The sequence below is a fragment of the Crassostrea angulata genome, chromosome 1 (genome assembly GCF_025612915.1).
Source record: "Crassostrea angulata isolate pt1a10 chromosome 1, ASM2561291v2, whole genome shotgun sequence".
Classification (NCBI taxonomy): domain Eukaryota; kingdom Metazoa; phylum Mollusca; class Bivalvia; order Ostreida; family Ostreidae; genus Magallana; species Magallana angulata.
In genome coordinates, this window is record NC_069111.1 from 40,281,640 (window position 1) to 40,302,869 (window position 21,230).

Sequence of the window (21,230 nt, forward strand, 5' to 3'; positions counted from 1 at the left end):
CTGAATAATTTTGTTGTTTACTTTGGTTTTCTAGTCGGTTAATTGAGTGTGAGACACTGGATAGCAGGAAGCAACAAAAACATTGCTAAGTTCACTCGGATGTTGTCTGATCAGAATTGTTAGTTTGTGTTTCAAGAAATTAAGTTTGATTTTATGTGTCTGTAGATGCAGAAATTCGTGATCTGATGCCTGTTATTATGCAGACTTGTTGATATTTTGAGTCATTCTGTATGCTTATTAGTCTCTGTTAGAACCTTTGGCTACATATCTTGTTTACCAGTAAATGGATGGTTAGATCTGCAATAGGAGATCTGAATAAGGCTCTAAATCCTCATCAAATTTTACCTGAATAGAAGAACAATAGGCCTATAAGATCTTTAAAATCATTTCTGATATAGAATACAAAGAGTATAGTGTATATTGTTTTTTATTGATGTTCAGTTGAGGATGTAAGTTTAACGTGTACATTAGAATCAAATTTAGAAATTTTGAATAAAATTTGGTTTAATGTGGATAGTTTGCTTATATTTTTTAAACGGTGATTTTTTTTTTTTGGAGGAAGATATACATAGTTTGAAAAAATTTATGGTTGTTTTAAGGCTGTTGTGTGGCTTTGATTTATCTTTTAGGTTTTTAGCGGATCTTTATCTTGTTTCTGTGCAGCAGAAAAATAAAAAAACAAAACTTGTGATGTTAGAAATAACCTAGATTTATATGAAACGCTTTTAGTTTCAGTTAAAGAGGTGATAATGAGTGTTACCACATAAATATCTTCGCTAGCAGTGAGGGCTGATGAACACCAGTTGCATAAAAAACTCCTCATCATATTTTTTTATTTTAGAAAATGAATTGATTATAATTGTCATTAAGTAATAACTGTTTTGTTTTTGGTTTGGATCAGCTTTGGAGGAAATGATTTTGAACGCTGAAGATGACACCAGCTCTACAAGCTCCAACACCCCCTCTCTGAGCGACAATATTCCTAGAGACCAACATGTAAATATCAATTTATATATATATGCAATGTAAATTTCATGATCTTGAGGTAAACGCTTAGGTTATCCAAGAAACTTTTTTTAATGTCTATGTTTATGAAGATAAATTCTTGGGAAAATCTTTGATGCTTCTTCCTTTCTTCATTTTCTATCAGAGGTTGGAACAAAACAAGGACATTTCCTTATGATAAGGATGGGGGAGATGTCTGACTGATGAATCAGACTTGTTTGTGCACTGTCTAATTTTATCAAATTAAATACAGATTAAACTGTTGGTAGCTTTCTTTTACTTTGGTAGAATGATTTGCTGATGATTTTGTTTTTTTTCAAGCAGAGTGAAGAAGGAAGAGAAAGGCCTTATCCAAATCCCAGTGCCACAAGCACTCCAGGTATAAACATCCACATTTCTGTCTAACACCTCTTTAAGGGGCCCTTAACGTGAAAAGCTGCTCTGAAGTTCAAAGTTTATTCATAATCGTATTAAAAATCATGTGTTATACTTATCAGTGCACTCTTTGCCAGAGAATGGCATCGGAACAGGAAATTCTAGTGTTTTATCTGGGTCGTCTCGGAGAGCCCTGCAGAGATCCAACAGTGCTGAGGACCTCACCCCCACCAATCAAAAAGTAGGTCATATTGGTCTGGTTCCAATATAGAAATAAGAAAGATTGATATGCTTCGAAATGATTAGTTTTCCTCTTTTGAAGGAAATGAAAAGATAAACTGTGTAGCAAGAAATTTTCTTTTAATTATTTATTAGATTTAGCACATATTTGAATTAAAATAGAAATAGAAATTTTATAGAGAAATAATTCAAAGAAATTGGACCTCCATTTAATTTACAAAGTCATTAAAAACTTCCAACATAACCCTGATATTTTCTTGATAACAGAAATGAATTTTTTTCTTTTTGTAGAAAAAGTCCTCCATAAACAACAATGAGCCAGAGGGTTACCACAATGGAGGAAGTACGCTAAACTTTGGTACGTTTCCCGGTGAGGGTAGTGAGGTTCGAAGGTCACGGGGTTTCCCCGCTCTTGGAAAGGCCCTGCTACGTGTCAAAACTGGGAAACGGAGCACGTCTGCTCCTAACTTAGGTGACGGGAACATGAGTATAATGCCTGACCTTGTGTATCACTCGGCATGCTCTGTTCTCACTAACAGTTAGCTCCCTTATATCAGGAGACTATCCTAGAAAGAGTAACAAACGGCACCTCCTCCAATGATAAAACTGCCTGAATTAAACATATTCATAATTGTACTGTAAGAAACAAGTACAAAAAGGTGTCCAATATTCTCTATATCACTAGTGTCCTTATGGAACTTATTAATTAATGCATGAATTATTAACATACAAGTTTTCATGGAATGTGTGTTTTAAGTTTTAATGACAGATTTGATTTGAATTGAAGGCAAGCCTTTTCCTTATTCTCGAATGATGTTTATATAGCTTCAAAACTAATTGTGAGAAATGTCACAAAATTTAAGTTTAAATTAAGTGTTTTCCAAATGAAATATAAAGAGTACTTGTGTGTACACGACTGCACCATGCATTATGACATTAACATTCGTATCTACATGTGTATATAAACCCTTATGTCTAAACAATTCCTGCAGCTATCAAAAATAAGGTTTTACACATTCATAAAGGAAAATTTAGAGTTTCAGCATGTGCCAGAATTTTGAAGTGAGATATTTATGTACTTGTATTTATAAACTTAATTAACACCACTCTGGTCTCTAACCATTGGGGCTGATACATGTATCAGATATTTACCTGCAAATATTTGGTTTTGGAGGTCGGCTTCCTCCTTTGTCAGAAATTGGATGGGGATTCCCTTGTAGTCTATCAATTTTATCTTTTATCGACTCTCAACAATTTAAAAAAAAAATGTAAAAGGAAAGGCTTCTTGTTGGTTTAACTCCATTTAAAATGTATACAGGATTTACAAAATATAGTATACGAATGGTTTTGCATCCAGATTTTATTTGTATCTATCACTGATTTTGATACTTTTATAACAAGGATATTTATGTGTGTATACGATATATTCAGTTTGAAACATAATAACAATATACTGAATGCATATTGCATGATTTACATGTATATCAAGTAGCAAACATACATGTATATGTAGTTATTTATTTGCGATAATGAAAATCATATGATTTGAATTTACAGAACACTTTTTGAATATGTTAATGTTCATTTCCTAAAACAATGCTTGATATGTAATTGAAAAAATGAAAAAGAAGAAATTTTAAAACAAGAAAGAATTCTGAGCAAATTTAAGATGTTAAGTCAATAAATACTAGCACACAGTCAAGAAAATTACAACATTTAAAAAATGTTCTGCTTTTTAAATTAATTAATCAAAGAGATTGATGTTTTGACTATAGCAAATACAGAAGTGGTCACAGATGATGAGGACGGATTACAACACGTCGGAACATCTCGACCCCCAGACGTTAAAAAGAAGAAGGGAATCCTGGGGCTGTTTGGGAAGTAAGAAGTCCCTGTTTAATGCTGTTTTTCAATTATGTAATGTTTGAACTGTTTTGTAGAAAGATATATGGCAAGAACTATATAGAGTATTATTATCAACAGATTGAAGAGGAGTGGATCTCAAGATTTTCATGAGAGGGAGAGGGATCAGTTCAGAAGGGGAGGAGTCCGAGCCACAGCTACTGCCAGGCTCGGTTGGTCTCGAGATGTCAGGAGCAACGAGTATGTAGACATCTCAGTACCCTCTCTTTAAATATGAATAACATTTGATTGTTACTTCAAGATTTTTTCCTTCAACCTTAATTAGTGATTCAGTGATAAACAGATTTTAAGGTTAAAATATGGGCCTTTTTCTTAAAGCCTATATATCTTTTGTATAAGATTTCTTGTGAAAAGGTTGAGGAAATATCAACAATCCTTGGTAATGTTCATGTTGAAATGATCTTAAGAACTACTTTAGCTCTACTTAGTGAAGTGCCTTATACAAAGTAGGATTGGGCACTTAGTTGTTAAATGCATGTAAACTTTATAAGGAAAACAGGAGTTAACAGCAGCTGTGTTTGTTGTATTCTTTGGATTATATCCTTTGTGAAAATTGAATTCTTCACTGAAGCTAGATGGAATCTCTGGATGAGACGAGGTTAGACGATTGATGAAATAGATTTGTGATTTATAACTGGCCTGTTTTTTTGTAGCCTCTATAATAATAGGTAATGTATGTCCTTGAGGATGCTCCTGGTGTGTATTATATACATGTAGCCCAGTTAACAAAAGTTTGCCAGAAATGTACTCATTAACAGTGTATATGATATATCTTGAATGCTGTATAACTCATAAAGGATTGATAATTAGTCCCTTGTAATCTGACCCCATGTGAATCATTGTGTGCTGTGCTAGACTGTTAATGAAAAAATTAGCACTGCCATAAAGTGCAAACCATAACATGTACATGAGTGCAATGTTCTAATTAGCTAAACAAGACTGAGTGAAAACTACCATGGACTATCCTACTTTGTGATTTTCTATACTGCATATAAAATGTCAAACCCTACCCAAGATTGGCTCCAAAATGCCTTGCCAAAGAATATGAACTAATTCTGTGTGTATTCTGACAACTTATAATAAGATTGTCACAGTTTACCTTGTAAACTAGAAGTACCGTATTCTGACCACTTCATGTAAGTGTGGGAAGTATGCAATACTATACTCCGCCATCCAAATAGAATGAGGATTATGTAGGATTTGACTACTGCTATAATCTGTAGCATAATGTATAATAAACAGTTTCCTGTAAAGCATTTGAATCTTGAATCAGAGAGTGCTACATACTTCACACAGTAAAGAATATACTTCTTAGACTCTAGTATACTTAGATATATAACTATCAGATTTGGCTACACCCTTTAAATTTGTTGAAATCTTTCTATAGAATTAAATTTAAGTTATGATACTTTATTATCTTGGATCTCTTTATCTAATTTTTTTTCTCTGTAAAATTCACATATACAGTGTACGTATGTAAAGAAAATAAATTTCATCATTAGACAGTTCAAACTATATTAAAGTTATAGTAGAGATTAGTTTTTTTTTAATCCAGATGCAGTTAGAGGAGTATTAGTGCATGTATTATGCACATTCTTTTTCTTAACAGATTCTTTATTTTTGGTAGAATTATAGTTATTTAACCCATATATTGCACGAAATTAGTAATATTTTAGATCAGATTGAACTATTTGTTTATAATATTATGATGGGTATTTCTGTCTTCTTTCCAGTAATGAATATATGGAATTGATTTATTTTCATTTTTTTGTCTCTAGTGAGATGCCATTTTCACGATGGGATTGTGAGCGAGTGTGTTTATGGTTGAACGACTTGGGTCTAAACATGTACTTAATGGATTGTCGTCGGTGGGTCAAGAATGGGGAACAACTCTTACGTGCCACTCAGCATGAAATTGAAAAGGTAAAACTCCCTAACATGATGATAGTTAAGATGTTTAAAGTAAATTTAAAAAAGGGACCCCTCCCCTCAATTCCAGAAGAGCTTGATGGGGTTTATTTAAATTTTCCTCTTTTTGCATAAATCATTTAAAATAACGTGTTTATGGTCTCAGGGGATTGATTTAATTTCATTTTGGCATAGCGGAATGAGAGATTGCTAACATTGAATGATTTAAAAATGTTTCTACTACACCAGGAGCTTGGTGTCAAACACCCACTACACAGAAAGAAACTCCAGCTAGCACTGCAACAGATCAACAGCACAGGCAAAGTCAAGAAGATGGACCTAGACCACCACTGGGTCACCCGTAAGTGTTCAGTGAAAGCTAGGGTTAAAAAAAAATGGTTTTCATTATAAGCTACAGGCTAAAAAATTTAGCTTTCTGTGAGCATCGTCTCCAGTCTGTATTTTATGACATTATCTTGCAAACTAAAATTCAGTAAATTTCAGTAAACTACTTTTATCTCCGACTTTGTAGTTGTGATGTTGTTCATAAATACATTTATTGACATTCACAATGTGACTTTGTCCTTTGCAGGATGGTTGGATGATATTGGACTGCCTCAGTACAAGGACAATTTCTATGATGGCAGAGTGGATGGGCAGATGCTTCACTATCTCACCGTGGTAGGTCCACTAATTTTTAGTGTTCTCTTCCCCATTTAGGTTTGTAATGATTGGTTCTTCTTCATAGTTTGAGCTGGCAGGACTCTAAAACTATTCAACAATCTTTAAAAAAATTTCTAAAGCATATTAAACCTGCATGTACCTCAAGATTTTCATCAACAGTGCACTAAACTTTTGTCTAATTTGCTACTTAAAAATTATTATCTTTTTACTGTACCATATTTCTTCACACAGGAGGACTTGCTGTCCTTAAAAGTGACCAATGAACTTCATCATATCAGCATTAAACGAGCAATCCAGGTGTTGCATGCCCACGGGTTCAACCCTCAGTGTCTCCGGAGGCGACCCTCTCCAGACGAGGTGTGTAATTAGTGAGGCTGTTCCAACATGCAAGGAATATTAAGTCCACAGCCATCTCATTGTCTGCTTAAAACTACCTTGTGTTTCAGTCGAGCCAATGCAGTCTTAAGATAAAGAATTCATGTTTAAATGGAAATAAGAGCTTCCTTCCCATTGTGTGTCATTTACTTAATATTACAGTACTAAGGCTTCATTACATTGGAATAAGTTGTAACAAATGGTCTGTTTTGCTCAAATATTAAATATGATACACTTAACTACTGGAAATACCATTTATTATTGGTAATGTACATGAACATGTATAAAGGATATTGTTTATTTATGTCACACCAGAATCCACAAGGATAATAAGGGATTTGCTTTCTGTTTCAGGGTCAGCTACAGAATATCCCAGCTGATGTCTCCCTGTGGACAAACCACAGAGTAATGGAGTGGTTACGTACAATAGATTTGTCCGAGTATGCACCAAACCTCAGAGGCAGTGGAGTTCACGGAGCATTAATCGTAAGTTACTGGTCACTGCAATAGCACTAACATATACAGAATATTACCTTTTAATCATTTACTTATTTAAACAGGTTTTAAAATTATGTGTTTGGTTTCCTTAGTTATTTTGATTAGTGAAAGGAGTATTAAATTGAAAATATTCTTAACTTAAATTCTGATCATTTGATGTCTATCAGGTCCTGGAACCAAGGTTCAATGCGGAGCTTTTTGCCCAGATTTTGTCCATCCCCCAGAATAAGACGCTGTTAAGGCGTCACCTCAGTACTCACGTAGTGGCTCTGATTGGCAACGAAACTCAACACAAGAAGCGGGAGGCGGAGTCTACATCGGGCTACGTTCCTCTCCTACCAAACGCTAAGGTGAAGGTAAGGATGATGTTGTTTTAGAGGATATCTATGATTAGCGGTGACCAGTCGGCAGTAAATAGCTAGTTTTTAAGGGTAACACATAGCAGTCATTTGCATCAGGCCAAAAAGACACTGTTCATTTCATTTTATTTTAAAATGTCCCATATACGAAGGCTATCGCAAAAAATACATTAAGCCTTATTACTGGAAAAAACCTTCAATGTGGAAACTTCTGCAACTTTTTAATGTTGAAAATGTAAAGGAACTATGTGATCTGGGTAAATTTATTCACTTTAGTTTGAAAATAAGACAAGATTTACTTAATGCAAATTAGATGTTGATATCATATGTACACTTCTGCCACATTCACCTGTTAACCTACCTGTACGTGTATATTATTGTTTATTGATTTTTTTTTTCAATCTGTTAATTATAGGAGAGATTTACAGAGTGGTTTTTTTAATGATTAAATTGAAAGGCCATTTTAACGACTTGATTGCTGCATAATTGTGTACAAAAGTTTATTAATAAAGCTTAATACACAGTGTGATTTTTATGATTAAGATTGAAAGGCCCAAAATTCTAATTATGTGATTTTCTTCTGATAAATGCTTTCCCTAAAATATGGCATGTAGGGAATGTAATCAATTTCTGAGTGTGAAGTAGAGATGAGACACTGTTTTTACAAGTAAAATGTACCGTGTAATTTGTATTTCAGAGTAAAAAATTTGGAATTTTTGGTCACAAGAGGAACAAATCTGATGCTGACCTGGAAGACTTTATCTGTCCAGATTTCACAAGGCGGCAAAACGGAGTCCACCAATCAAAAGAGGTACCAGTTTAATGCCTTCTCAATATCAGGGATGTTTCATCTGTTTGTTTCGAAACAAAAATACAGGGAGACAAAATTAATAGATATTAACTTTATATTCAGATAATAATTCCTACTTTTCATTTGATTTATTTATCAATGCTGTTGAATTTTTCAATTTTCAAGGATTTTGTTGGTACCACCCAGCAACAAAATCCACAAATTTTACTCATGAAATTATAATTTCAGTAGTTATGAAAATAAATTCATATCCACAAAAATTTTCTCCCACAAAGGGATATTAATTATAACATTTGTTGGATCATTCTCCTTTCTTTGTGATTGTAGAGAGATGAAAAGGCTGCTAAGGAAATAGGTGCTTACTCAAAAGAAATCAACACTTTGACAGTAAGTAGGATATATTCTTTAAAATTGTTCCAAAAACATTGTCACATTTACATCATTTTGAATTAACTTAAGATTTGTTCTTGGTCTTTTTTTTTTTATTTTGAGAATGTTTTCTTGTAACCTTTTATGGTTATGGTCAGCTTGAAATTTGTATGATTCTTGAAATGACTGATTAGAGTTTTTTGTTTTTTTAGGACATGCTTGCTCGTGACAAGTTTTTTGACAATGTGCCTACATCAAATGTGTGAAACTCTGTATGATCTGCCTAAAGGATTACGTATTTGAATTAACCAAAACTGTTGTGGACCTAAATGCCATTGACACCAATCAATAAAATCATGCAAAGGTTTTTCTATATATGCCACACTAATGGGTTTCAAGACAAGATCAGTTTACTTTGGTTGTGATGGTAACCGCTATGTGCCTTCCTGGTGGCTGGCCACTAAACAAGTATCTCATCAAATACGAAGATTGCCAAATGGTTTTATTTTATTATCATAATGTTAATTCTGTTTTACAGAGGTTGTAAAAGTGAGCAAATGTAATTTTGTATATAATAAAAATGCAATTGTGTATAAATGAAATTATGTGCATAGTTTGTGTAGATATGAAATTATATAGCAACTTAGTGTGTAGCACCTGTACAAAGTAAGTTTTTAAATATTGGATACTGAAAAATGCAATGTTCAGTTTTATTTACGGTGTCAAATTTTGTTTTTATCTTCATAAAACCATTAGTTCATCATGTGAATTTTAATTTTTATTAATCATTTGCATCATAACAAAAGTCAGGCAAAAATCATAATTATCAAGGGCCATTTTATATTTTTATTTGTTTATGATTTTTAGATACCGTTGACAATTTTTACCTCATTTTTATTTAGACCAATTCAAATATGCACAATGTTTGTCTCATGCAACCCTTAGTGCTGATTAATAATTGATGTAAATATTTGTTAAAATTTACAGAAATATTGCTGTACATGTTATTTTCAAAGAATAGAATGTTTTTACAGATAATGTAAGAGGAATAACTCTGTCAAGTGATCTGTTATCATTTAAGTCCTTAGATAAAAAGAATGTTAAAATTTGTGATAAGATACTGATATTCTGGACATCCTCATGAATAAGAAAGTTTTCTGTTTTGGAGATGGGTTGGAAGTTATGTTTTGGCTTCAATTATTCCAATTTAAAAAATTTGATTAATGTATTAGATTTTGCTGGCCAAAGTCACATTCATTGATAAATTTTCTCCTTTAAAATTTAATTTTCTGTTTTTTTCTCTATTTTATGTGTATCATTTATATTCTGTAGTAGTATGGCTTCCTTGAATTCCCATTCTGAATTTAGTTTACTGAACGCCTTTGTTATTTAAAGTATCATTATAGTAGGTGTTGGCATGTAAAATTAAAATGAATCCCAAAATCTAGTGATATTTTCCTTTCAGTTGTATCAGCTCTAGTTATGTATCTTTAACATTGGTGCTTGAGCTTTTATTTCCATCAATATGTTTTATGTAGCTTATAGCTTTTTTTCTGTGGAATCCAACTAAAGTATTTATGATTATACACAGCATTTGTGTCATTTGACAAGCCTTTGTCTACAATCACTCTTATGTAACTTATTGAACAAATACACATGTATTCTTAGAATTCACACGATTATTGGATCTTCATGCAATCAAATGTTGAATCCATAGTTATAGTATGGGTATTCATTGACCACAATCCCTGTTGGTGTCTATTTCCAATAATTTTTTGGAAGTGATACATGTAATCATGTTAATACTGATTCAAGTATTTTTCCTGATCATGAGGAATACATCCTTCAGACATTTTCAAAAGAAGCCGTAATAATCAATGCCATGGTAATTTACCACAGAAAATGGCTCCCCATTAAGTAGCATTTTGATTTTTAACAGCCATAAGTATTTTTTTTATGTTGTATAGTTTCCCTCTTATTTTGATAGAAATTCTCTTACTTTTTTCATGAAATCATGTTTTAGATGCAAAACCAATAAATATATTTTAAAATATAACATTTTGTTTTATTGTTCTTGTAAAATAAAACAACCAATACATCAGCAAACTGTTTCCTCCAATTTTTAATCCTTGTACGAGTATGTTAAATATCACCAAAAGTGTTCTGTTCAGAGGAGGTCATTAATGATATTACAGTGTCTGACTGTGCTTGTGCAGAGGCCTAGCCTTCGTCTTCAGGATTGATTTTCTAACTTATTTTTGGGCTACGCAAGTTCTCTTACTTGGAGTACAATTTAAAACATTTGTTGATATCCATCATGGATAATGATGAATTGTATGGATTATATGCCTTGTTGCTGTAACAGCTAGCAGGTTTAGTTAATTAGTTTCTTTAAAGTTTTGTTCTTGGCTAGTCTGGTCCTAGTTTTTTGGAAAAAGATGAAGAATTTGAGTGGTTTGCTTTGTCAGTTAATCATATACGTGATACAGGAGAATCATTCATAGGTCGCAAGAGGAAAACGGTTTTTCTCACAAGAAAAAGTTTCATTTATCCTTTTTTGAGCTCTTTTGTGTATTTTTGAGTACCAAAGGCTGAGACCACTCGGTGTAAATGGGGTTAAAGCAATAAAATGCAACCAAACGTCAAAGTATGTAAGCTTTTAACAAACCTTACTGGAGAAGATTTGGTGTGTTTGAACTGGCCCCGGGGCCATACAATTAAGACTAGCTCACTTTTGATATGAGCTTCACTTTTCCCCTATATTTTTCTTCTGTGAAAGTGAGTGAGCTTGTCTAAGTTTTATAGCCCCGGGACCTGTTCACAAAACGACGTCCAAAATGAACACGCGAGCAAAAACCAGCTTACACTTAGCTACATTTATCAATTTCTAGTGTGTTTGTACATGTAGTTGCACGAGTTTTGCATTTCCTATTAAAGCAAACTGTTACTGATAAGTTTCCATAAAATATAAACACTGGGAAACCAATATTAAGGATATGTTAAAGGTCCTTTTAATCCTTTCCCTTTGCAATTGTTGCACTATTCAATTATCTTCCTTCATTGCACGTGATGATGTTAAGGACCACGTAAAATTGAACATTGTAACGACAGGTAGTGAACAGAACAACATGGATCTGAAGTCACTGTTTGTTTTACTGCTTGTTTTGTCATTCAGTGAATTTGGGTTATGTGTTACCGATGTTATGAATCAATCGACATGCAACCAGTGCATTCAAATTCAAAAGGGCAAAGACGTAACGGTAGTCTGTAACGGAACCAGCTGCAGTTATCCAAATCTTCCTACAAACATTACGGACTTTATCTGCGTTGGGAACAAAAACTTGAGTACTGATTTGAGTTTTCTATGTTATAAAAATTTTACGAGACTTCGTCGCATAAATTTGTCAAAGAACAATTTGAAAATGATACCACGAGAATGTTTTCGGACTTTTCCCAACCTCCAGACGTTAATCCTATCCGAAAATAGGTATCTTGGATTACAAAATTTTTACAATGCTTGCGCGGGTTTAAATGAAACAAATATAACAATTATAATAGCAAACAATATAAATCAAGTTGACATTTTATATCCTTTAAATCGTACTTTGTCAGATTTTCTTTCCAACACTTCTTTGAAAGAATTCCATTTCGAATACAACGAAATCAGCGTTTTGGAGGAGAATTTTCTAAAGAGATTTCCCCATACCGTTGAGATCGTTTCCGTTAGAGGCAATCGATTACGTCTTGATTCAAGACTTGCAGGACTTAAAAGTATGTCTTCTCTGAAATCTTTAGATATAAGTTTCCAATGTACAACGATGCAATCTTTACGAAGAAATGAGGAAACCGGAATGCAACAAAAAATGAACTGTTCCACGTCTACCAACACGGAGGACCATATCTTAAAAATTCTCCCTCCCAGTCTCGAGAAATTACTTTCAAGGGAAACTGGATCTGGATCCTATTGCCTTCCGAAACTTAGTTTTAATAAAACAAACCTAAGGTATTTGGATATTTCCGGAGCTTCTTATTTTTCATGGGAGGGCCCAATCGACTTTAGCGATAATTCTAACTATTTGGAGACTCTTATTCTTTCGAATAATAAATGCAGTAGAATCTCTAGCAAATTCTTTTCAAAACTCAACAAGCTCAAAGTATTGGATATCAGCTATAACGTGCTGGGTGTATTTTTTCCCAAAGTGGAAGGTGGTGCTGTTTTTGAAGGACTTACATCATTGAAAACGTTGGATATGAGTGGAAATTTCATAAACCACATTCCCCCAGATCTTCTGAAGCACCAATCCAATCTGGAAGAACTCATACTTAGTCTAAATGATCTTGAAGTATGGACACTCGATATTAAACATATGTCAAAGCTTAAATTCATCAACTGTTCGTATAACAGACTCGTATCCCTTCCCGAATCTCTGCAATCAAACCTTGATGCAATCGCTGAGGATCACGGCATAAGTATTGCTATAAACAACAACAAAGTACTTTGTAACTGTGAGAACTTACAATTTATATCCTGGATGATTAAAACTGACGTGGAATTTTCGATGGGATCAAAAAGATGTACCAAAAGCGATGGGTCTTTAATTGACATATGGGAAGCAAATGATATCTTAAAAACTAACTGTGGCAAAACAGAATGGGTGTTTGCAACCGTTCCTTCCTTGTTGGTCTTTTGTTTTGCATTTGTGTTAGGGTTTTTGTTGTATAGGAAACGTTGGACCATCACCTACCGTTGGTACCTATTTCGATTACGTCACAAAGGATATACTCCAATCGCAGGTGAAAATGACGAGCACGAATACGACGCTTTCCTTTCGTTTGCGGAAGAAGACAAGAATTTTGTTTATAAAATCGTTGGGGAACTTGAAAATTGTCCTGACGAGAGATATGAACTCTGCTTTCACCATCGCGATTTTACACCTGGGGTATCCATTGAAAGAAATATCGTGTCCGCCATTCATTCGAGTCGTAAGACGATTATATTCATGTCAAATTCATATGTGAAATCCTCGTGGTGCAATTACGAATTGCGCATGTCAATGACGAAAGAAGGCCAGACAAACCGTCGAGTGATTGTAATGGTAATTCTGGACAGCATACCCAGGAAAAAACTACCCTTAGAAGTTATGCAGTACTACAAAAAGAACTGCTATGTCGAGAAGCCTGATAAAGATAACGATCTAACAGTTTTTATAAAGACGCTAAAAGAGTCCTTGAAAAACTGAAATGACTTTGAGACGCCGAGTGGGTTCTCCACTTTTTTTGTTGATCGAAGGATACAAAAACTATGTTGTTGATGCTAATATTGCGATACCAGTATCTTTATTTAACTTACAAGCATATTGATAATTAAACTACGAAAGCCAATTTAGTTCATTCTCGTAGGTAAAATAATCGCGAATAAACGCGTTACTTTCGCAAATATACCCGAAAATTTCTCATTTAACATAAAAATTTCGCGAATAAACGCGGAACTACAGCGAATAAACGCGGAACTACAGCGAATAAACGCACTACTTACTCGAATAAATGCGAAACTTTCGCAATAAAACGCGAAAGATCATGAAATATAAATATTGGTATTTCGAATAAGTCATTAAAAACTTAATGGATTTGATGTAGCACTTACTATTTGTAATTTACTTATTATATAAACAAGTACGGGAAATCTTCAAACCGTTGTTACTTATTTTAAAAATATATGTTCCAGTTATATTTGATACATTTAATATAGAGGGCAAAATTGCGTTAACTGAATATGAACAATACTCAGAAACTAATCAGCCAGGAAAGCTGGAACTTGTGTGGAAGCATCCACAGGTAGTGTAGATTCAAAGTTGTGAAAATCATGACCCCTGGGGGTAGGGTGGGGCCACAATGGGGGGTCGAAGTTTTACATAGGAATATATAGAGTAAATCTTTAAAAATCTTCTTCTCAGAAACTAATCAGCCAGGAAAGCTGGAACTTGTATGGAAGCATCTTCAGGTAGTGTAGATTCAAAGTTGTGAAAATCATGACCCCTGGGGGTAGGGTGGGGCCACAATGGGGGGGGGGGGTCAAAGTTTTACATAGGAATATATAGATTAAATCTTTAAAAATCTTCTCAGAAACTAATCAGCCAGGAAAGCTGAAACTTGTGTAGAAGCATCCTCAAGAAGTGTAGATTCAAAGTTGTGAAAATCATGACCCCCGAGGGTAGGGTGGGGCCACAATGGGGGAGGGGGTCGAAGTTTTACATGGGAATATATAGATTTAATCTTTAAAATCGTCTTCTCAGAAACTAATCTGCCATGATAGCTGAAACTTGCATGGAAGTATCCTCAGGTAGTGTAGATTCAAAGTTGTGAAAATCATGATCCCTGGGGGTAGGGTGAGGCCACATTTGGGGGGGGGGGGTGTTAAACTTTTACATAGGAATATATAGAGTAAATCTTTAAAAATCGTCATCTCAGAACTTAATCAGCCAGGAAAGCTGAAACTTGTGTGGAAGCATCCACAGGTAGTGTAGATTCAAAGTTGTGAAAATTATGACCCCCGAGGGTAGGGTGGGGCCACAATGGGGGAGGGGGGTCGAAGTTTTACATGGGAATATATAGAGGAAATCTTTAAAATCTTCTTCTTAGAAACTAATCTGCCATGATAGCTGAAACTTGCATGGAAGTATCCTCAGGTAGTGTAGATTCAAAGTTGTGAAAATCATGATCCCTGGGGGTAGGTTGAGGCCACATTTGGAGGGGGGTGTTAAAGTTTTACATAGGAATATATAGAGTAAATCTTTAAAAATCTTCATCTCAGAACCTAATCAGCCAGGAAAGCTGAAACTTGTGTGGAAGCATCCACAGGTAGTGTAGATTCAAAGTTGTGAAAATCATGACCCTCGAGGGTAGGGTGGGGCCACAATGGGGGAGGGGGGTCGAAGTTTTACATAGGAATATATAGAGTAAATCTTTAAAATCTTCTTCTCAGAAACTAATAAGCCAGATGATTCTTTATAATTGTTAAGACTTTGGCTCCAGGACAATTCTTCGGCCTCACAAGAAGGTTCAGAGTTTGATGTAGCTTTTTTTATCCATATATAAACAATTGTTTAGGATCTTTTTGAGAACTGCAATACTCAACATGTGATATGACTATAAAATCATCCTGTTAGAAAAGAGACTAATGATTATAAACATTAGAATATCCAGGGGGGGAAATGGATTTTATTTATACAGGATCTACATGTATTATTGTACATTGTCCAGATTGTTTGTATTATGACTCTTTTAAGCTGATTTTATCATACCTATTGTTCCTCAGGTGAGCGATGTGGCCCATGGGCCTCTTGTTCAAAAAGAATTTGAACATAAAATAAAAATTAAACTGATATTGATTGAAAATTCGCTTGATGTATGCCGTTCTGTGTACAAAAAATGCAAAAGTTTCGCGTTTTAACGCAAATTTTAGGCGTTTATTCGCGAACATTTCGCGTAATACCGCGAAAGTTCGCTTAAAATCCTAAAATGTTTGCGTTTATTTACGAAAGTTACGCGTTTATTCGCGAACGTTTCGAGTTATATGGCAAAAATTACGCATTTATTCGTGAATGTTTCGCGTTAATTCGCAATTTGCGATATTTTTTTAAGTACGAAAATAAGCTCAATAGGCCTTCGTTATAACTAATAAAACATTGCTTGTTTAATCGGACGTTAAAATTCAGAATCTTTTCCCTTTAGATTATGAATAAGAATAAAATAATAGAAAATCTTACGGAAATTAGCAAATTCTTTGCAATCTTAATATCTTGTTGGATGTAGACATACTGTGGAATCATTTAAATTCGAGGAGGCCAATTTTCGTGGATTGTGATTTTTTTGCTTATTCGTGGGGATGTAATTTCGTGGATGTGCCAGTTTTCAGTTTCAGTAACAAAGATAACTCGTTCTAAATTTGTTTTCGTTGAGGATGTAAATTCGTGGGGAAGGGCTACCCACGAATACCACGAACATTGAGCCACCACGAACTCTAATGATTCTACAGTACTTTAAATTAAAAAAAAAATTAAAAGATTTTCAAATTTTACGCGGGAAATAACGGAAATATCGGTAAATATGTTACAGTGCAGAACACGATATATTATTGATTATCAGTTGGTCATCCCTGTGACTTTGACACTCAATCACTTAACCATTTTTTCTAGACTTTAAAATGTATTACAATGCGATAAATGTCAAATCCTGGTTTAGTTAATACACTTGGGATGAATAATCTGAGGGTAAACGTGAAGCAAAATCAACGAGTCTTCTGCTTATTGAGTGTTTATGACAAAAATATCGAAAACTTATATTTTTTATTTTTACCGCAAAAATAAATCTATAAAATTTGTGTTAAGAGTTGTACAAGTCAATATTATTTTACAACGATGAACAGCGATCAATAAACAAATTCAAAAACTTTTAATTTTATTGTTCGTTGGTGAGAGCAAGTCATATAGATATTGGAGGACGCCGGAGTACCCATAAAAGACACAAAAAGTTCAAGCGAGTGACCCTAAAATCCTTTCACATACAACCCCTGCTGATCTCGGGAATCAAGTTTGGGTCGAAGCGTCAAAAAAGCAAGTGTGTAATCAACAACGCTACCCAGATAGACAAAATGTACCGAGGAAGTAATAATTGAATATATTTAATTTCAATTATGTTTTTTTTTTTAACTTTAAAAATTGATTTCATTTATTCTCTATTCAAGAGTTCTTTGAATTTGCTCTTTGATTAACACATTGCCCATCCTATTTTACTTGGTTATTTGAAGTGCACTTAATACGCTGAACACGGAAGATATCAAATTAATTTTTCCGCTTAATTGAGACGTTATTGATTGATGAAAATAAATTGTGATTCACGCTATTTAAAAAAGCCAATCTGATATTTATTTTGAGATAAATTTCCTGATTTAATTTTAATTGACTTAATCATTGAATAAAGGTATCTAGTTATTGTGGTGTACATGTAGATATGCCTCCTTATTATGTCTTGGATTGGACAAATCGTAGTGATTGTTTCATGTATTGCCTGATTGGTCATTTCAACATTGTTTTGTTACTTGAACATTAAATAGTTAATCAAATCAAATAAAGTTTTTATTCCCTAAAATTCACTTTAAAACGGCGCTTTGTTGAGTTTAGTTGCAAGTATACATATTTTCACCACGAAGTTGTTTCAACTTTGGACATCATTCATGTATTTCAAAAGTAAAATGGCATGCAGTGATCTTTTCATTGCTTTATTTTCGTCATATCAAATTGTTCTGGTGACAATACTTCCCTTAAGAGGCGACAATTTGGAATGTCTACTGAAAGGTGGATTTGTTCCTCATGATAGTCTTTTACGTGCAATTTCATCTATAGGGGAAATAGACGCTACTCTCTGTAATTGTCATTTGATTCAGTTTGACTGAAAAAGAAAAGGAAGTCGTAAACCTATCATTCCTTTCTTAGGACATCTGTAATTGTACACAATAAGCTCACTATGAGTACTTATTTCCTTGTCACTTGTTTATTTTCTGTCTTCCTGCAGTGGAAACATCAATTTAAAATCCCCATTAAATCAGAAATTATATTAAGCAATTACAAGGAAAACAAGTTTCCTGTGAGCTCTTGTAGTGATACATTTTGTTTGATGTAAGCTGTATTTGGAACAGTGATTATAATATGTTTTTTTACCACCGCAAATTCACCTTTTCATGCATTTCTTTTTTGTATTTTTATGTTATTGTTAAAATCAACGTAGGGATTCCTCATAATGGTGATATATCTACCTTAGATTACAATTCAGATGAAGTGCAAGGGAATTGTAGTGAAAATGGCTGTATTCTTCAGGAAAACATTACAAGCTTTGAATGTCATGGTGGAGACAAAGAGTGTTTAAAGTACCTTTGTTCAAAACCGCATGGAACATTGCGAAGATTGGATTTATCAGGAAACCAATTTACAAATATTCGCAGAGGATGTTTCAGTATGTTTCCTTCTCTTGAAATTCTAAACATATCAAACAACGAAAAGCTAGGATTGGAAAATTTGTACAATGCTGCATTCGGGCTCGATCAAACGAACATAAAGGAACTTTACGCCAACAATATCAACCAAGTCGGGAGTACTTACCCGTTTCCAAGAAATATATCATTGCTGCTACTGAACACCTCGCTTCAAATACTTCAATTGAACTACAACGAAATCCAAATACCAGAATCTGGCTCCATTTACTACTTACCCAGGTCGTTGAAAGATATTTCAGTCAGAGGAAATCGACTTGAAATCAGTCTCATTTTTGGGGAACTCGTTTGGCTTAAAAATCTTACGCGATTGGACATCAGTTTTCAATGCTCAACTCGAGAATATCGCTCTAGATCACGAAGAAATATACATTTCATAGCCGATTTCAACAACCACACAAACTATAAGGATTGCCCAAAAGACATAGGTACTATAAATGTTCTCCAGGTGCTTCCATCTAACCTCGACAAGCTGATAGCCACAGGCATGATAGCCGGAACAAACTGCATTCCATTGTTAAGCACAAGAAACACTAGCAAGCTAAGTTACATTGATATTTCCAGAGATGGATATTACCGATGGATCGGTCCAATTCGTGTTAATGCAACTTTAAACAATGTTACAACTCTCAATTTGTCACACAACCAATGCAGTTATATCAACGACAGTTTTTTTGACAGTTTAACAAAACTTAAAACTTTAGATATTAGCTTCAACTACCTAGGAGCTTACTTTCATCAAGAAAACAAAAGCGGAAATGTGCTCAAAGGATTGACCAACCTGGAAAATTTATATTTGCAGTACAATAAAATCAGTTACCTTCCAAAGAAACTTCTAAAGTATAATAAGGGGATAAAGAAATTAGTAATTAGCAATAACGCTATTGACAAGTGGACGCTAGATATAAGTCACCTCGACAGGTTGACCTTTATTGACTGTTCTCACAACAAACTTGGGCATCTTCCCGACTCAGTTACAAAGAAATTAGATGAGTTACGTAAAGATCACAATGTCACTGTAGATTTTCATCACAATAGAATTGCTTGCACCTGTGACAACTTGCAATTTCTAAACTGGCTTTTCACAACAAAAGTAATGGTAACTTTGTCTGCAGGATGCACTGGCTATGACGGAAATATAACCCAGGCATTTTCATATTTACTTGAAGAATGTAGCAAGGACCATAGCGTAAAGGATTGGCTGTATCCTGTTCAGACTATTTGTCTTCTCTTCATTCTATTTGTCATCGCCGTTGTTATTTACAAGAAACGTTGGGCACTCATCTATCGCTGGTACTTGTTTCGTCTTCGACGAAAAGGATACACCCCAATCGGAGGATGCGATGAGGGTTATCAGTTTGACGCTTTTCTGTCTTTTGCTGACGAAGACAGAGCATTTGTTGAAAGAGTGGTGTCAGAACTAGAGGAAAATTCAGAGCTTCATTTCAAGGTGTGTGTCCATTATAGAGATTTTACTCCAGGAAAATCCATTAACAAAAATATAGTTTCGGCTGTCCATTCCAGCAAAAAGACAATTATATTTATTTCACGTGCCTATCTTAAAAGTCAGTGGTGTAAATATGAATTACAAATGGCAATAACAGAGGAAAGACACATGGATCGCAGATTGATAATAATGGTCGTGCTTGAAGATATTCCACACAATCAACTTTCTCTTGAGGTTCTACAATACTACAAAAAGAATAGTTACATTGTTAAACCGAAAAACGAACAAGAACTGAACTTCTTTTGGAAAACTTTGAAAGGCGTCGTTGCAAACGATTTATGAATGACTATCTAAAGTTTGTTGTTATTCTAAGAGTTTAAAGCATGTACTAGTACTAGTTTTTGAAAACGTGTTTTGTGAATATGATTTGATTTTCTTTTTCAATTATTATAAAATAGCTTTGAAAAGGTTCTTCATAAAAAAAAATGAAATAAAGAGTGAAAGAATTACAGTTTGAAAACTAAATAGAAATTAACAATTTAACTTTGACAACAAACTGTTTCATTCCAAATTTCCTTTAAAATGATTCTACATTTTACCAAGTTCTTTAACATAATTTAAAATATTTGATAATGAGAATGTTATAAATATATATTGAGCTATTAAAGATTAATTTTGTTTAGCAATGTTTCCGGAAGATAACAACAAAAAAACTAACTTTTGTTATAAAATAATATATCTTTAGTGGAGGGAAATAGAAAAAGTTAATCAAATTTTCTTTTGCATTAATCTTTGTCAAAATTTATCTTCCTCGATTAATAAAAAGATATTCTAGTATTAATGATTTGGTAATTGGAGTTTGGACCGTGTAGTAATTTTTAAAAACTTCATATCTGTGTGGTATAAACTCAAAGCTAAGCCACATGTCATTGGTCATTTCAAGATTGTTTTGTTACTTGAACATTAAAAAGTAAATCAAATAAAGTTTTTATCCCCTAAAATTCACTTTATAGCGACGCTTTGTTGAGTTTAGTTGCAAGTATACATATTTTCACCACGAAGATGTTCCAACTTTGGACATCATTCATGTATATCAAAAGTAAAATGGCATGCAGTGATCTTTTCGTTGCTTTATTTTCGTCATATCAAATTGTTCTGGTGACAATATTTCCCTTAAGAGGCGACAATTTG

At 33.9% G+C, this 21,230-nt stretch overlaps 3 protein-coding genes across 14 annotated transcripts in view; all 3 read left to right on the forward strand.

The window, feature by feature from the left end:
* LOC128191153 (liprin-beta-1-like) overlaps window positions 1–10,603 on the forward strand; it is a 38,107-nt gene extending 27,504 nt beyond the window's left edge. For 6 of the 12 annotated variants that reach the window (XM_052863643.1, XM_052863876.1, XM_052863802.1 and 3 more), the window contains 16 exons: window positions 902–996; window positions 1,327–1,384; window positions 1,503–1,621; window positions 1,912–2,092; window positions 3,396–3,501; window positions 3,604–3,723; window positions 4,197–4,211; window positions 5,322–5,466; window positions 5,701–5,812; window positions 6,044–6,132; window positions 6,367–6,492; window positions 6,865–6,996; window positions 7,176–7,364; window positions 8,065–8,178; window positions 8,506–8,565; window positions 8,760–10,603. In XM_052863643.1, coding sequence (XP_052719603.1) covers window positions 902–996; window positions 1,327–1,384; window positions 1,503–1,621; window positions 1,912–2,092; window positions 3,396–3,501; window positions 3,604–3,723; window positions 4,197–4,211; window positions 5,322–5,466; window positions 5,701–5,812; window positions 6,044–6,132; window positions 6,367–6,492; window positions 6,865–6,996; window positions 7,176–7,364; window positions 8,065–8,178; window positions 8,506–8,565; window positions 8,760–8,813 — 1,715 coding nt within the window. In that variant the 3' untranslated portion in view covers window positions 8,814–10,603. The remainder of the gene's footprint in view (window positions 1–901; window positions 997–1,326; window positions 1,385–1,502; window positions 1,622–1,911; window positions 2,093–3,395; window positions 3,502–3,603; window positions 3,724–4,196; window positions 4,212–5,321; window positions 5,467–5,700; window positions 5,813–6,043; window positions 6,133–6,366; window positions 6,493–6,864; window positions 6,997–7,175; window positions 7,365–8,064; window positions 8,179–8,505; window positions 8,566–8,759) is intronic. The other 6 variants (XM_052863719.1, XM_052863328.1, XM_052864040.1 and 3 more) reach the window with 4 other exon arrangements.
* A 940-nt stretch (window positions 10,604–11,543) lies between these two features.
* LOC128191815 (toll-like receptor 4) lies at window positions 11,544–14,293 on the forward strand. The gene has a single exon (XM_052864161.1). The coding sequence runs from the start codon at window positions 11,544–11,546 to the stop codon at window positions 13,785–13,787; it is 2,244 nt and encodes a 747-aa protein (XP_052720121.1). The 3' UTR covers window positions 13,788–14,293.
* Window positions 14,294–18,171: 3,878 nt separating this feature from the next.
* LOC128191964 (toll-like receptor 4) lies at window positions 18,172–21,157 on the forward strand. Its single transcript, XM_052864384.1, has one exon. The coding sequence runs from the start codon at window positions 18,252–18,254 to the stop codon at window positions 20,379–20,381; it is 2,130 nt and encodes a 709-aa protein (XP_052720344.1). The 5' UTR covers window positions 18,172–18,251; the 3' UTR covers window positions 20,382–21,157.
* Window positions 21,158–21,230: the final 73 nt, after the last annotated feature.